Source organism: Eupeodes corollae, chromosome 1 (assembly GCF_945859685.1).
Source record: "Eupeodes corollae chromosome 1, idEupCoro1.1, whole genome shotgun sequence".
Taxonomy (NCBI): domain Eukaryota; kingdom Metazoa; phylum Arthropoda; class Insecta; order Diptera; family Syrphidae; genus Eupeodes; species Eupeodes corollae.
In genome coordinates this window covers 251,556,429-251,572,940 of record NC_079147.1, presented here as the reverse complement: position 1 = coordinate 251,572,940, position 16,512 = coordinate 251,556,429, and the positions used below count along the sequence as shown (strand labels likewise).

The window sequence follows — 16,512 nt, the reverse complement described above, 5'->3', positions numbered from 1 at the left end:
AAGGATCTATCCTTGGTCCTTTACTGTTCTCTATGTTTATTAATGATTTCCCATCTGTTTTATCTTACATCTACGCTGATGATGTACAATTATATTAAGATTTTCAAAAATGTCGCTTAGCATTATTTTATTGGCGGATAAAACAAATTTCAGGGAGCAACATTGTTCCAGGGAAAAAACTTGGCTGTTGCTATAATTTTATTTTTTCTCTAGTTTCTTTTGTATACATGATAGAAAAGCGAAACTCAGGCCAAAATGTGGGGCTTAATTTATTGTATAGTTTCTCATCAAAAAGTCATTTTCGAAAAAAATGTCGCTTAATACATTCTTCCGGGAAGGCATCGATATATAAGCTTTCCTATCGGTATGATTGAAGATAAAAATAAAATAAATAAATTGGGTGGCGCGACAGTCCGTTGAGAACCAAGGCCTAGTGACTTACAACTCTCAACCATTCCTGTGTGCGAGTAATGTTGTCAGGAATGGAGGGCACCTACAGTTTATATGCCGACTCCGAACGGCTAATTTTGAGAAAGCACTTTTTCATGACAATAGTTACTCTTGGAGAATTTGTCAATTCCTCGCAAGAGGCAGTACCCGTGAAAAGACTTTAGATGGCATAGGCAGTGATCGAACCCAAGACCTCTAGCATGACAGTCCAACGCACTAACCATCATGCCACGGGTATGATTGAAGATGCGATAGAAAAAATGAACATTGATTTATGCTCAATATTCGATTGGTATAAAACTTGAACTTGTACCTTATCCAGAAAAAAACGAAAGCTACCTTGAAAATTTTCCACCCCTTTACTTGAACGCCTGCAAAACCGAATATGTCACAAATGCAAAAATTCTAGGTATAACTTTCAACAGTACGCTAACGTGGGACACCCATTTCGATATTTTTATCTCCAAAATGTATGCTTCACTCCGAGGAATATCTGTTACTAGATCAATTCTGCCTCCTCAAATCACTTACCATACCAATAGTAACGTATGGGTGTGAGATATTTGCAGATCCTGACTCCAACTCGCTTCATAAGCTAAAGGTAGCATTCAATGCCATTGCTCGGTTTGTTTTCAACCTCCGAAGATACGATCACGTTTCGTCTCAGGCTCGTCAACTTTTAAATTGCAACTTGGAAGCTTTTTTTAAATATCGGTGTTGTTTACCTGTTTGACATCATGGAGTCAATTTTTCGTTTATGCTGTCAGACTATGGAATCTTCCCAATCACATGAGGTCTGGAATCGAACATACATAGAAGGTTTCATCAACTTTATTTTGAATATTTCTCAAATTTGAACTGAGGTAACTTTTTTGTAATTATTGTTATTTCTTCTTCTTGCGAATTTAGATTTTAATTTTGTTTTTAATTGATTGTTATTGAATAAATTATTAATAGTTTGCTACAATTTAATTGTTTTAAACATTGTGTTTGCATACTTGCATTATCCTTAATAAATATTGTATTAAATCCTTTACTATATTTATAAGTCAATCTTGATGTATAGCTGTTTTTTTTAATCAATATATATCAAAAAAATATCCATGTGACACGAACTGTAAATCAACCATCAATACTATCCTGTTTATCCCAAAAATTAAAATCCAGTATTTTTATTTCATTTTAAAACATAAAAAAAAAAATGTTCCAAACGACACTTTAGTTTTTTCCTAATTGGGGATCTCCAGGGAAATGAATTTCCCTCGAACAAAAACTCTCTGCAATTATAGCTCAACATCCTTGGTAATTTTTTCCTGATAGCAAGTAAAGTAATTTAAAGGAAAACTTTTAAGCATTATTTACGGTCCCAATGTTTGAGAAAGAGAAATTTTGATTCACGATAGTCCCCATTACCATTATTTCGAAATTTGAATACCATTTCTAGTTCTTTTGAAAAATTTCATACCATGTTCAGTTAATGATTGAATTTTGTCTTACTCTAAAAAAAAGTCGAGAATATACATTGTGCAGCCCTTACTCTGTTTTAGAAAATTGAGTATAAGAGGTACCGCTGGAGTACTTCACATTTTCCCAAAATTGTATCAGGTTTTTCCTCATGGATGTTACAAAAGCTACAACTTACAATGTAAAATGTTTTTGGTTATAATTTCCAAGTAATGTTTTATGCCTGCTTCATTTTCGGAAGTTCTTTCATGTTTTGGTAGTGAAAGATTCTTCCGATATTACTTTAAGTCTGTTTTCTATTGCATTGACTTCTGTCTGAAAAACATGTGTTGACCTATATTCTACTCCTACAGTAAAGTTTAAACTCAGTTAAAGCCATTTCCAACAAAATTATCAACTAAATTAATTTTAAAAACGCCATACCAAATTTGTGTTGTTTTTTTTGTAATTTTTATTTATATTTATTAAATTTAAGCGTTTGCACAAAATAATTACCATTAACTATTTATTTATTAATATTTTATACATGTATTTATACACACACATATTTTCTTTTTATGTTTATTAAAAAACACAATATATTACTTTTTTTGCACAAAAATAAAAATAGGCAAGTGAAATTAAAACAAATATTTAAAATATTAAAAAATAAAAAATTAAATTAAAAATATTATTATTTAAAATTATAAAAATAATATAAAATAAAATATTACAATTTTTTTTGTTTGTTTTATTTTTATGAAATATCATTTTTATATTGGAATGTAAAATTCTACATAGCAATATTATGTATAGCTAATTTAAGAAAACAAAAAAACTATCTACAACGTTTTTTTAAAAAATATGTTTTGTTCTCATTCATCTTAATATCTATTATACATTTTTATTTTGTATAGAATAATTTTTTGTTTGTTTGTTTTTCTTTCTTTTATTTTATTTCTTTTTAAACTTTTATCAAAGTAAATCTTTTACATTTCTAATTTTGAAAATTTTAATTCATTCCCTTATTTGTGTTGCTTTCATACTTTTGATTTTCTTTCATTGTTTTTTTCTTATTTTTATTAAATAATTATAATTTTTGAAGAACTAAAAAATAAAAATACAATTTTGATAAAAAAGAAATGAATAATTTACAAAAATTGGAATGCAAGCTGGGAAGAGACATTTTAAGCAACGTAATTTTGTTTTATTGTGTAAACACACATATTTTTACATCTTAAGCAAGGTACATTACATTCGCGCAAAATATATTTTAAAGAAATTCTAATTTTTGCTGATTTTTGTTTAAACAAAATATTTGTGGTTGCCAATGTTTGTTTTAAGATGAAGAAGCTCTGTTTTGCAAATATACACATTACTAAATTTGCGTTTTTGTTAATTAAATTAATTCTAGGGTATTTTTGTTTGTGTGGATAGATTGTGCTTAGTTTTGAGTTATTTACTTTTTGTTTAAGTTATCACGTCAATATTTTTAATATTTCCAATAAAAAGGGAAATTTTGGCTTCCCTTTCGATTAGAATATTGAAACATAGACATTTTTTCTTAATAATTGAAATAGGACAGGTATTTTGTTTTTTGTTTTTTTGTTTAATTAGAAATAGCAAACTTCAACAACTTATAGTACTAGAGAGAGGGGTAAATATTTATATATACGAAATATCTTAGGACTTAGGGATGTTGTGTTTTAAAAAAAATATATATTATAATATCAATTAAACAAATATATTACATTACACATATTTTATTTTTATTTTTTGTATATTTTTGTATCAAAAATGCCAAATTATTTACGAAAAACTAAAACAAAAAATACAGAATATTTTGTGATCATGACGAATGCCCATAAAATCAGTCGGTTTGAAATTTCTTTTGTTTAAATTTATTTTTGATTGTCTGAAAAATGGAGGCACAAAAATGAAAAATGTTTCCCTCAATGGATTGTCATGGTTTTTGTTTATATATTTTTATATTTTATTTAAATTCATTTGTCAAACTTTGGGACGAGAGATCTAGATCTGCTCACGACAAGTAGTGGAATATATCATTTCTTCGGTTGGTTGCTTCTTTAATGAAAGTTGGTGTGTTTTTTAAAAAACTCTCTGATGCGTTAAGTTTTTATTTTTCTCTTAATGAATGTTGTAAACACGTCGCAAAATTGCATGATGGTAATAAATTAAATTAAATTGAAATTAAAGTGAATTGAATTTATTTACTATTGCATTACACACTTTGTTATTCAGTTAACGTAAGTTGTGAGGTTCTTGTCTTTTAGATTTTTATTTGGCATGACAGGTGGTGGTTTGTTGGCAAAACTTAGGGAACTTTTGCTACTATGTTGAAATAATTGTACGCATTTGCACATTGTAATAATATAATAGTTACTTGTTAAGTAGATTCCTACGTGAACCTATTGTGATTGTTTGGATTCAATTTTGCAAAGGTGTACAAAAAAAAAAAACAGATATGCAAATCAGTTTTTAGAATAATTAATTAACCTTTATCGTTAATCTGTTCCGGACAATGGAAAGCATAGATGATAGGAGGTGTTATTTTCGGAGGGGAGTGTATAGATGATATTCATCTTAATGAAGACAATTTAAATCAATAATTCTATTAATTGAAAAACTTTGAAAACAGGCGTATTCTGGGAACCTCATAAACATTCCTGATTGCGATGAATATTTTAATTCACGTTAGGCTAGGCGAGGTTGAGGGGCTGACAGTTGATGTCTTTGCCGTCACACTTAGATCATTACAGATCCATTGTGATACCCATGAGTTTTGCTACTCAAGCTAATAAGAAAAACCTATGTGTTCAGGTAGTCAAGCCATTTAGAGGCTTTTGACGAAGTTCAGTATGTTCGTACCTGGCGTACTAGAGAGTTCTTCTAAAACGATTAACGTTAATGTTTCATTAATTTGTAAATGTACTACCTTTCGAAAGCTAATTCTTATCAAAAATTTAGATTTTCTTAAGAACATGCTGAAAATTGGGACCTGAGAAGTTTTTTTCACCTTGTAAGACTTGGAATTTGTCACTAATTAAATTTTACGGGTCTGGAAATAAAAACTTCAAAAATATATTCATATTTCAATCAATTTCCAAAACTCTTCTAAGGCACATTTGCTGAAACGAAACTAAATTATTTTTTTTTTTCAACATAAACGTTCTTCTTTTTTCTTCCACCTTACTTGTCATACAAAAGCTTAAGTTCAGCAAATGGCCTTAAACCGCTTTAGTTTAAATAAAATTGGGATTTTGCATGTAAGATTATTTTTGAAACTCGTCACATTCGTCTAATATTTAAGATCGAACAAATTCTATTAATATTGTGAATGCCAAATCAAACCCATGACTTATTAAAAACGTTAGGGCTTAACTCATATTTAAATAAATATTAAAGAATAACTTGCGAAAGATTGACATTTGGGTTGCATTACATAAGTTGGTCAAAGTCATATCACTTAACTTTTACTAGCGGTTCGAATGTCACAATTTTGGTTTTCGACAAGAGATTAGTTGTTTGACTTTAATCTTGCAATCGACATACATTTTTTTTCAAGTTAAACGAATAGTTTTGTTTCCCTTAATTTTACGAACTTCTGATTAATGTAGAAGATTTTTCGAGCTTGAGAACTAAAAAATATGCTTTTTTAGTTAAAGACACAAAGGTCTATTAATAAAGCGGAAACTTTGCTTGTTTTTGATGGAGAATGAAATGGATTCAAAAAATATTTTGGTATTTTACGTTTTTTTTGGAGGTATAGAATTTTTAATGGAGATAACTGGAGAATCAGATGCTTTACAATGAAGCGGGTAAGACTTTTTTTCAGTATTCAGAATCAACACAACGTTTTCAAACCGTAACGATTTATTTAAAAATTAAAGCTCTGTAGCTGATTTCTATTAAATTCCGAAAAAAGTCGGTTCTATAAGTTTTTTACAATGAAAAAAGCGTTATCGGTGATCTTGTCTTCAAATTAAGGACGTTATAACTAACCTGAACGCAGAATGCTGTTGGCAAATGTTTAATGAATTTTTGTAACCTTCATGCTATAGAAAATCACTTCTAGTTGAAATACTTCTAACAACACGATACGAAGTGTCATCGTGTTGAAACAATCGTTTATTTACCGATTCATCTCAAAAATAGACCTTGAAACCTTTGGACTGATTTCTGTATGATCCTTCAAATCTTTGGGCTATGATAATAAACCAAGAGCGAATGATCATTTAGAATCCTACATTTGATGCACTACGGACGAAATTTGATTATGAACCAAAAAGAAGTCAAAATTTGGAGTGAAATGGCGTTGTATGTTCAGATATTATTACTAAATATTGAAGCCATACAATTTCTAAGCTAATTAAGCTAAAATGTTTGCCATTACATTGAATTTAACTTGTTGAGTTTTAATTTTGAAAAAAGTACCTCATATAATGTTATTGGAAAATACAAGATCAAAAAATTGTTCAAGAAATTTTCTGCTATTAGTATTTTCAAATAGTTAATACATAGTTAAATCCCAAAATTTTACAAACATGCCAAACCGATATCTAAAACCAATTATTAGGACAAGAACTCAGGAAAAGATATGAATTTTTCTTATTTTTTTTTTTAATTAAATATTTAAAAATTCTTCTTAGAATCAAGGAGTACACAATATTTCACAATAATTTTTGACATAACACTATCATTTTTTGTTTAAAAATACAAATTATTATTTTATACCTGGCAGGAATAAGTTTCTAAGGAACTTCACTCATTGTCTTAAAATTCTTTCATTCTTAACTCTTTTTTTCTCTTACCTATTCTCTTTACTTTATACAAATCCATAAAGTTGTAATATTATATAAGTTTTTAATAAAAATTATTGCATCAATTCATTCTCTTTGGTTAAGTTAAATATACATAATACAATGTAGATATTTATTTAACTTTTGTATCCTTTTTATTTTATGTTATCTTTTCTTTTTTATTTCTCTCTATATCCTAATGTACAAAAAAAAAAAAAAATTTTAAGGCACATTACCTCTTGGAATGGATTCTGTTTCAACTTTTATGTCTTTTCTTTAATTATTATTCATTGTTATTCTTGTGTGTATTTTTTCTTTACTTACAAAATAAAAGTAGAAGAAAAATATCCAAATTACTCATTCTTAAAAGTTTTCTTGTTTTTTGACAAAATTTCAATTCATATCTTTCCTTTTTTTCTTTTTTGTTCTTGAAACATTTTATTGTTAGATCACAAATTCGTTAACTGAATAATAAATTAGTATTTTTTTGTTTTAATTTGTTGTTTAATGGTTTTTGATTTAAGTGGTCACGATGCATAATTCAAGGTTAACCACAAAGAAACAGATTAAGTTATTATTATTTTCTTGTTGTTTTTTAAAAAATTGAATTGCAAACTAAGCTACAACTCTAAAAAATGAAAAAGTTTTTGGAGTTCTTTTTATTACAACCAGAAGACGAGAAACACTTCTTGAATAGCTAATTGGTTTCTTGGATAGACTTTGATATATACGTTATTGATACATTTGTGCAGAACTTAATCTACTTTACTTTGTGGAATTTTAGATGGTGGCAGTATTTTTTAAGTTAAGAACTGGAGAATATAAAAAATATAAAGAAATGCTTTAGAAGATTAGCCAATTGTTCAAACTTCAACACAAAGTTTGACGCTGTGTTTCAATATTAATTAAATAAATAACATTAGAAATAATTAAAATAATCCTGCAATTTTCTTTTTCTGATAACCAAAAGGAAACTGAAATTAAGGAATATTATCAGAAAGGAAAAAGAACCAAAAGAAAACAAACTAAAAGCTTAAGGTGAAAGACTTAAAGATTAGTCAAATTTTGTTATATTGACATTGAGCCAAGTAGAAACACTAAACAAAATAAATTTGATCGCTCAACAGTCCGTTGAGAACTAGGGCATAGTGACTTACAACTTTTAACCATTTATGTGTGCGAGCAATGTTGTCTAGGATAAAGGGGACCTACAGTTTTTAGCCGATTCGAAACGGTAGATTTTAGAAAGCTCTTTTCATGACAAGAATTACTTTTAGAGGATTTGTCGATTCCTCGCCAGAGGCAGTACGTGTGAAAAAAAAACTTTAGAGGGCACAGGCAGGGTTTGAATCTAAGATCTCTGACGTGACAGTCCAACACACTAACCATCACGGATCTGAAAAAGTAGAAAAGTTGTAAAAAGTCGAACCAAGAAGCTACACCATTTAGTATTGAATGGAGAAAGCAATAGTTTTGAGATGTGTCAAATTTAAGAATCGTCTAGTTTGGTTTTTCTTGAAAATTGAATCGTTAACAGATAACGCCTTTAGACTGATATTTGATCATTTGACGAAAAAACTTAGATTCGTGTTCCTATGTAAGAACACGACAGGTAAAGTTTGATTACAAAATGTTGCTTATCTGGAATTAAGTGTATTTTTACTGTGAATGGTTTCGAAGTGATAAATTTGCAAACACTGATTAGACGTAAGAAGTTTACTTCCTATGAAGTTAAAGAACATACGTTGTTATCTTAAGAAGAAGACCATTCGTAAGGATCAATTTGTAATCACCATCATTTTTTATTTACATTTTTACCATGATACAATTTTTTAAATGTACATTTTATTCCCGTTTTTTACTTTAGTTTTATAGGAATTCTTTCGGATCCCATTTATTAAAACAGTAAACTTTTGACCTTTTGTAACACTTAGCTCATGTCTGATTTGACAGATAGTTTGTTTTACCCTTCCGCTGAACGAATATGTTTGTGTATACGTTTGAACAACGATGGGAACGCTGCTTAGAGAAGATGCCGATTTTGCACCTATTCAAATGAAGCTCATTTTGATCTTGGCGGGCAAACAAGCAAAATTTTCGCATTTAGGGCACAGAAAACCCGCACGCATATATTGAAAAGCCGGTACACCCAAAACGAGTCAGTGTTTTGGGCGGATTTTGGTCCAGTAGCATAATTGGGCCATTTTTCTTCGAAAGTGAGCTAGGAGTGGCGGTTACAGCCAATGGGGATCGTTATTTGGGACCCTATATTTTAGTTGAAGACATTGTTTGAATGTGAGATTAATTGAACAAACTCATTTTTACTTGTGTCATTTTGTTTCTGAGGGAGGGGACGATTTGTCCATAAAGAATTTTTGAAATACGGGATAGTAAACTTGGACATCAAGGAAATCTTAGAATCATGTAAATTTTAAATCCATTTTATTTTAACGATATAGAAACTATCGAACTAGCTTTCCAATAACTGGCTATATTGAGACTTAGATTATTGATTTTTATAAGTTCTTAAGAAAATATTCATGAGCTTGCATAAAGTTGCCAAGAAGTTTACTTATTTTTAATTTAAACTACTTTTTGCTTACATAAAAACATAACTTTTTGATAATTAGTGTTTCTTTTTAAGATAGAATTCAGATAAAATCATTCAGAATCATCATTAATCATTTTGTATTTAATTAATTAAATTCAATGTAACTTCCAGGTTATTAACTTGAAAAATTGCTACACCATAATTTCATTTCCACAGGTTCTAAGGTTATTTATAGATACTATATTTTTTGTGTCGAAAATTAGCACTCGCCATGATCACTTTTGAAGCTCTTATTAAAAAAAAACGAACTGATATTAATAAATTTACACGAAAGACTTTTTTTAACTTAAAAAATTAATTCTCTTAACTAAATTTGGCAATTTATATGTATAAAAAGAAAAAAATAAACATAAGAAAATAATAATAATAATATTATTAAATAATAACTACTAAATTTACATCCCCCTTCGCGCAATTATAATTATAACCACACTCTTAACCAAATACTCTCACTGTAAACAAAATAAGTAAAATTAAAATACTACTACTGGTCCAACAATAGAGCCTTGTGGAATGTGATGTTCCAGGACTGGCTGAATCTTTCATGTGTTTTAAATTTTCAGCATAATTTTCACGACTTTCGTTCGGAATAATATTTTCATTAATTTCATCATCTCCTCCGGCACCTTTTGATTTAGGTGATTTTGAATCGGATGTCGAGACACTTGATCGTCCGATATCGGATAATAAAACTATCGGTGGTTCGCTCATTGGTTTGGCATCACTGTGTTTTGTTGTTGATGGATGGGTTGTTGTTGAGGTTGTTGTTGTTGTGGTCGTTGGGATAAATGTACCATTTTCAATCCAATAGATGTCACTATATTCGAGTTTGATGTCTTTCAAATAGCTTTTACGGACCTATAAACAAAAATATGTATATTTTAGTACACATTTCAAATAAATAACCAAAATAACTTACCTCAGCTTTGATATCTCTCGACCTGCTCTCTGAGCTTCCCTTATAAAAGGAGAATAATTTAGCCCGATAGGGCGCCTCCAAAGTGACATAATCACCCAACAATGTGACATTGATTGCTGTTCCCGGTGGTAGATTCGAACTAACCGATTTGGTTTCATTGATTTTTTTGGTAAATTTCAAACTCCAATTGATTTCAGTTGGTGTCGTTGAGCCTTTTTCATAGATTTTTGTAGCCAAACCACGAGCGGTACCCTCGTGAGTTCCCCAATATTGAGCGTGATCATAGGAATACGATAGCACAGTTTCGATTTGATTAGATGTATCATAGGTATTTCTGAGAATTCCATGTGCTGTGAATATAAATAAGAAGTGTCAGCTATAGTATTTTTGTAAGCATTTAAAAAAGATATCAGTTTGATTTTTTTTTAAAAATGTTACCAAATGTTAAGACAAAATATTTTTACTTGTGCTTGAGATATTTAAGTGGAAGATCAATTTTTACCAATTTGTATTTGTTTTAGTTTTTGCCAAAATATTTGTCAATTGTAATCTAAAACTCTAACCAATTGTTCAAAAAAAAAATATTTTGTAAAAGATAAAATAAGTGTAGTCAATCATTTTCTTTGTTTTCGAGATATTTGAGTAGAAGTTTGTAGTTTTTAGATTTTGTAAATATTCAGGGAAATTTTTCTAGAACTTATATCAAATGTTAATAAGAATATTTATAGCTATGACGAAATGGGGTTTAATGGACGGGATTTTAAAAACGAGTTTTATAGCAATTTGAAAAATCGAAGCGACGTTTTCTTTACAAAAATGAAAAGCCAAATAAAAATACTACTAAAAGTTAGATAAAATTTGTTTTCAACTCTAATATCTTGGCAAGAAATAAAGCCATTGGTTTTAAAATCATTATATCATATAAAAAATATTTTTTTTAACATTGAACAGTTTTATTATAAAAAATAAAATCTTCAAAAATACAAAACAAAATTTATAAAAACTAATTTCGCCTTGAATATCTCGAGAATTAATAAGAGTATTGACTTAAAAATTTTATTCTACATAAGTTATTGTTCTTAACATAACGAAACTTTCTTAGAAAGTTGGACCGGCATTTTTATTTACAAGGAAAAAGATATTTTAAAAAATTCTACTAAGAATCGGTAAAAAATGGTTTTCGGCAAATATATCTCTCGAGCAAACTCGACTAAAACTGAAAAGAATGATTTTCGACTCAAGCATCTCGAGAACAAGAAAAAATATTGACTTAATTTTTTTTGTTTTATTTACATTTATTTTTTTTTTATTTATTTATTTTTTATTTATTTATTTATGAGTTGCTTACACAGTAAGATATAATATCTTATTTTTAGTGAAGCATTATAAATCATACCAAAGCTACAAAAATGTTTACAAAATGGGAAGTTATTTTGAAAGATATCAAATATTTAATATTAACTATTTTCTATATATTCTTAAAATGAAGTTTAAGTTTTTGTTTAAATAGTACTGTACTATCTATACTTCTAATTTCCCGTGGTAGTGTATTCCAAAGACGTGTTCAAATCAAATGGGGTGGCGCAACAGTCCGTTGTGAACCAGGGCCTAGTGACTTACAACTCTCAACCATTTCTGTGTGCGAGTACTGTTGTCAGGAATGGAAGGGACCTACAATTTTGGGCCGAATCCGAACGGCTAGTTTGAGAAAGCACTTTTTCATGACAAGAATTACTCTTGAAGGATTTGTCAATTCCTCGCAAGAGGCAGTACCCGTGAAAATTATTTTTTTTTTTTTTTTTAATTAAGGTGGCACAGGCAGGGATTGAACCCAAGACCCCTTGCATGACAGTCCAACGCACAAACCATCATGCTACGGGTACTAGACGTGTTGCGTTGACAAAAAACTGGCGTTCAGAAGTAAGACAACTGAAACGAGGGTTCACTAAGAGGCTTGATCTAGTTGAACTGAAAAAATAAATAAATCAGGCTGAATTTGATCGATAAAATCGACAATTGTCTTTTAGGGCCACGTGGTTTGCGCAAGGGCGGATCCAGACCCTTAATGCGGGGGGGGGGGGGGGCGGGTTCACACACTTTACATATAGACCACTTACAAATATTCTGTAAAGGAGGCTAAGAAAATATATATGGATGGCATAATGTGTATCTTAACCTTAAATGTACACAACTCAAGGGCTAAAGTGACAGCTTTAGTTATTAAATTATTTTAGACCACTGTTCTTCAGCAAGGTATAGTCTTCCTTTTAAATTTGGATGACTCCCTACATATGAAAGCATTCCATGATTCCAACAGTTTTCTAAATATGCCATGTTTAAGAGCTAAAACAAAATGGTTTAAAGGGTTTTTGTTGTTCTTACACATAAATGAAAAAAATTGTTTTGAAACGTAGCTTTTTTTCAAAAATAATATATTCTTTTTTTATTGCCATTTCTAGTAATGCGAAAAAGGCTACAGAAGTTAAAAAACACAGAAAATGAGCAAGAATCTGATATCAAGAATTGTCTGTTTTTTTTTTTAACGTAGTTTTTTCGAACTCAATTTTTGGGAGTCTATTATTATAATCGTTATCAGTTTGTTCACTAATTAAAGGATTGGTTTTTGAATTTAAGGAAATAGGTGCATTTAGGTACATAATTTCTCTAAAAATTAGGTAAAAACAAATTAAGGTAAAAAATAAATTTTTAAGAGACTTTTGTGTTTCATTCACAGATTACCGATTTCAAAATTTCTTTTCACTTCACTTTCAAGAGATTCAAAGCTTTTATATTAATAGATATGAAACGTTCATTGTGTTTTTCAATTAGCCATTAGTTTAACAAAAGTTTCGCTTTTACTGTTTTTGGGACATTTATATTCTTGGAATTCATGTTTAAATGCCAGTTATAAAGCATCTGTATGATTTTAAAAGTTTTAGTATTCAACAGAAAATCAATTTTGAATGAAATAAAATACACGAATGTTTCAAAATATTAAATATATAAGATTTGAAAATGTACCTGCAAAATGAGTTTTTCTCAAAAAATTAAATCCAATTTTATTTCTCAACAAACCTAGATTAACTTATTTTTGTTTGAACAATCGACAAGAGCTTGCAGAGAAGATTATTGAAATCGGTTCATTAGTTCTTGATAACACTTAAACAAAATAACGGTTTTATAAGGATAAGGAGCACCCTTCTGTTTTTTTAAAGCCAAATTTAGATAAAGTTTTAAAAACATGTATCGTTTCATTTTTGAACAAGTATTTTTTGTATTCCAAAATGGTGCAGTAAGGACCGCAAGAGGAGAAAACTGGAGATATGATGGAGTAGTATTGAAAAAAGTCAAGGATTATGTTTATCTGGGAATGACTCACGTTAAATTTCAACATGGACAAACACCTCAAAAAAAAGAAAATTTTCAATAATAACAATACATCAACAAACGTCAAATATGAAATTTATAATGCAATTGCAAAGGCAGTTCTGTTTTATGGAGCACAGATCTGGTGTTCGGAAATACGAAGTTGTTGAAAATTTGCTTCGATTCTTCCTTAGAAAAGTATTTCACCTCACTCTAAGTACGCCATGTATCATTTGGAAACAGGACTTTCGACACTCTTTGTATCAACAATGAAGCTGAGCGCAGACTATTTGATACAGGTGATTAATATGGACTGAAACCGATTGTGAATGGATGTACTGGCCTCCAGATAAAAAAAGCACTGTACGAGGTTATCCAATTTATCGATGAAAATGAAAGGAACGCATTCATAGAAAAGGCGAGAACATCTACGGAATGGGATATTTATTCGAAACTTAATTATAATCTAAATGAACATAATTACTTTAGCCTCGATTTTTCAAGAAAAACTATTGGAACTATTTTTACAGTAAGAGGTGAACTTCTTATCCTAAATTGTATACCACACAGAAAGGATTTGGTTAATATTTGCTCCTTATGCAATATGGGAGTGAACGAACGTATGTCCAATATTAAAGGAGCTAAGCAGACCCATTTTTCTAAAAACCTATCTAAGCGACAATGAAAAAATAAGTTATCTAAATGGAGAAGATTGATTGCTGATCCAAAAAAATACCACCGTGGCGATGATCTATAGAAGAAGAATTGTAGATGAATGAACATTTTTAAACTCCCCTTTTTTTTGTATTTTTGTGTCTACTAAAAGTCATGTTTTTCTTTGGGTTTTGTAAATAAACTTAAAGTTAGCAAATTTTCATTTTTCAGTAAAAGTACTTAAAGAAATTTAGTTTATTTCGACTAAACTAAAACTCACAATTACTCTCTTTTTTATTGTTTGATTGAATTAAAAGTAAATTGTGCTACAAGTTAAGTCAAGTACCAGTTACTTGAAAAAACTAAAAATTGCATGATTTTAAATTGAATATAAAATTATATAACATTGTCACTCGGGCAGACGACATTTTGTCATGCCTCATTATTTATTTCTCAAACAAAAAAATGTATGTTACAAGAACCTTAAAATTATTGAATAAAAATGTTTATCCATTTATTTTTTGTATTAAAAAAAGGAAAAAAATAAGGTTTTCAGCTAACCGGCTGAAAACCTTGTTTTCAATACAAAGGTTTGGGCTGTAGGGGCGAGGACAGACAGACAGATGGATAGAATCGGAAAACCAACTTTCTTCGACTTTTCTGCCATCAAAATGTCATGTGTGATTAAAAGCTCGAGGTCAAATTTCAAAGTTCACTATTTATGTGGATTAGAAAATCTTTATGGGGTAACCTTATTCATTTTAAAGTTATTGAATCTAAAATTATTTTACATTTGGTTAGCAACAACTTAAACTATTATATTATTCCGGTTTATTTAAATTGCAATGATTGGCTAAGCGATTTCGATGAACTAGTGGAATTTATGAATAATACTTCTCTTGACAATGTGTTAACTGTCGGTGATTCAAATAATAGGATTGGTGAATATCAAAATTCTTCCGCTAATATTTTACGAGTTGCACTGGCCGAGAGTAGATGTTCTAAAGATAAAATTTATAACCGCAACGGGTAGAGTTTAACAGATTTTTTTTTGAAGTTTTCGGTCTATTCATTTTAAATGGGTCTTCTAATAATGATGCATGTGGCGAATTCACTTTTGTTAGCGGGCAGGGACAATCCGTGATTGACGTTGCTGCGATTTCAGGGGACTGGCTGAACATTATCGATGACTTTGAAGCTGCAGTTGTCAAATATTCGGCTTATTTTCTAATTGTTATTAAAATTACGATAACGGAGCCAAACCAGCTAGCTACACCTTCTAGTTTTAATAAGCTGAAGTGGTCGGAGAACAATGCAACACTCTATAGAAGCCTCCTCTATCGGCACTTATAATCTCTGCCCCAACAATCCGCAGTCTCGTCTGAAGTGGTGTGTGAAAGTATAGAACGGGTTATAAAGACTGCAGCCCCTTTCGCGTTGAAGAGTACACACACTTTTGTAGCTAAAAATGTATGGTTTGATAAGGATTGCAGAAATCTCCGTAAACTTTCGTTTGTTTACTTAAAACTGTTTAGAACGACCAATTCTCAATTTTTCAAAAACATCTATCTTCGCGTTAATAATGATTTTAAAAAAATGTGCTCAGTTAAGAAAATCACCTATTTAAAAAACTTGGCTAAGAAATTGGAAAACTGTACAAACTCAAAGATATTTTGGGAGACAGTGCGCGAACTTGGTGGGCGCAATCAGGAAGCTGAGACGTTAGCAGCTCATTTTAAAACTCTACTCTCAGGTGATGAAGACCTTCATCCCTTTGATTACGCGCTACCTGATACTGGAGCCAACAAGCTGAATTTAGAATTCTCATTGCCCGAATTGAAAGTAACGCTCCAAAAAATGAAAAATAGCAAACCTCCTGGCCTAGGCGGCATACCAGTCGAGTTTTATAAAAACAACAATAATGATTTCAAAAACTACCTACGTGTCTTTTTATAACAAGTTGTACAATGATGGATGTGTACCTATCATTTTCAACGAATCTGTAATTTTTGCCATTTTTAAAAAAGGTGATGCTAACGCTGCGGAAATTATAGAGGTATTTCAATTTTAAATTCAATAATAAATACTTTTCCTGCAATCCTATATGAAAGGCTCACAAAATGGATTGAGGATACAAGTATTTTGTGCATCTTTCAAGCCGGTTTCCGCCCAGGTTTTTCATCCATGGATCATATCATTGCCCTTTCAAGCATTGCTCAACAATTTAAAGATAGAAAAAAGAAACTATA

General features: G+C 30.0%; 1 protein-coding gene across 4 annotated transcripts in view; it reads right to left on the bottom strand.

Annotated features, from left to right (window-relative positions):
• Window positions 1-4,181: 4,181 nt before the first annotated feature.
• LOC129943056 (protein unzipped) overlaps window positions 4,182-16,512 on the bottom strand; it is a 173,703-nt gene continuing 161,372 nt past the window's right edge. For all 4 annotated transcript variants that reach the window (XM_056052265.1, XM_056052266.1, XM_056052264.1 and 1 more), the window contains 2 exons: window positions 10,244-10,593; window positions 4,182-10,182 (listed from right to left, as the gene is read on the bottom strand). In XM_056052265.1, coding sequence (XP_055908240.1) covers window positions 9,760-10,182; window positions 10,244-10,593 — 773 coding nt within the window. In that variant the 3' untranslated portion in view covers window positions 4,182-9,759. The remainder of the gene's footprint in view (window positions 10,183-10,243; window positions 10,594-16,512) is intronic.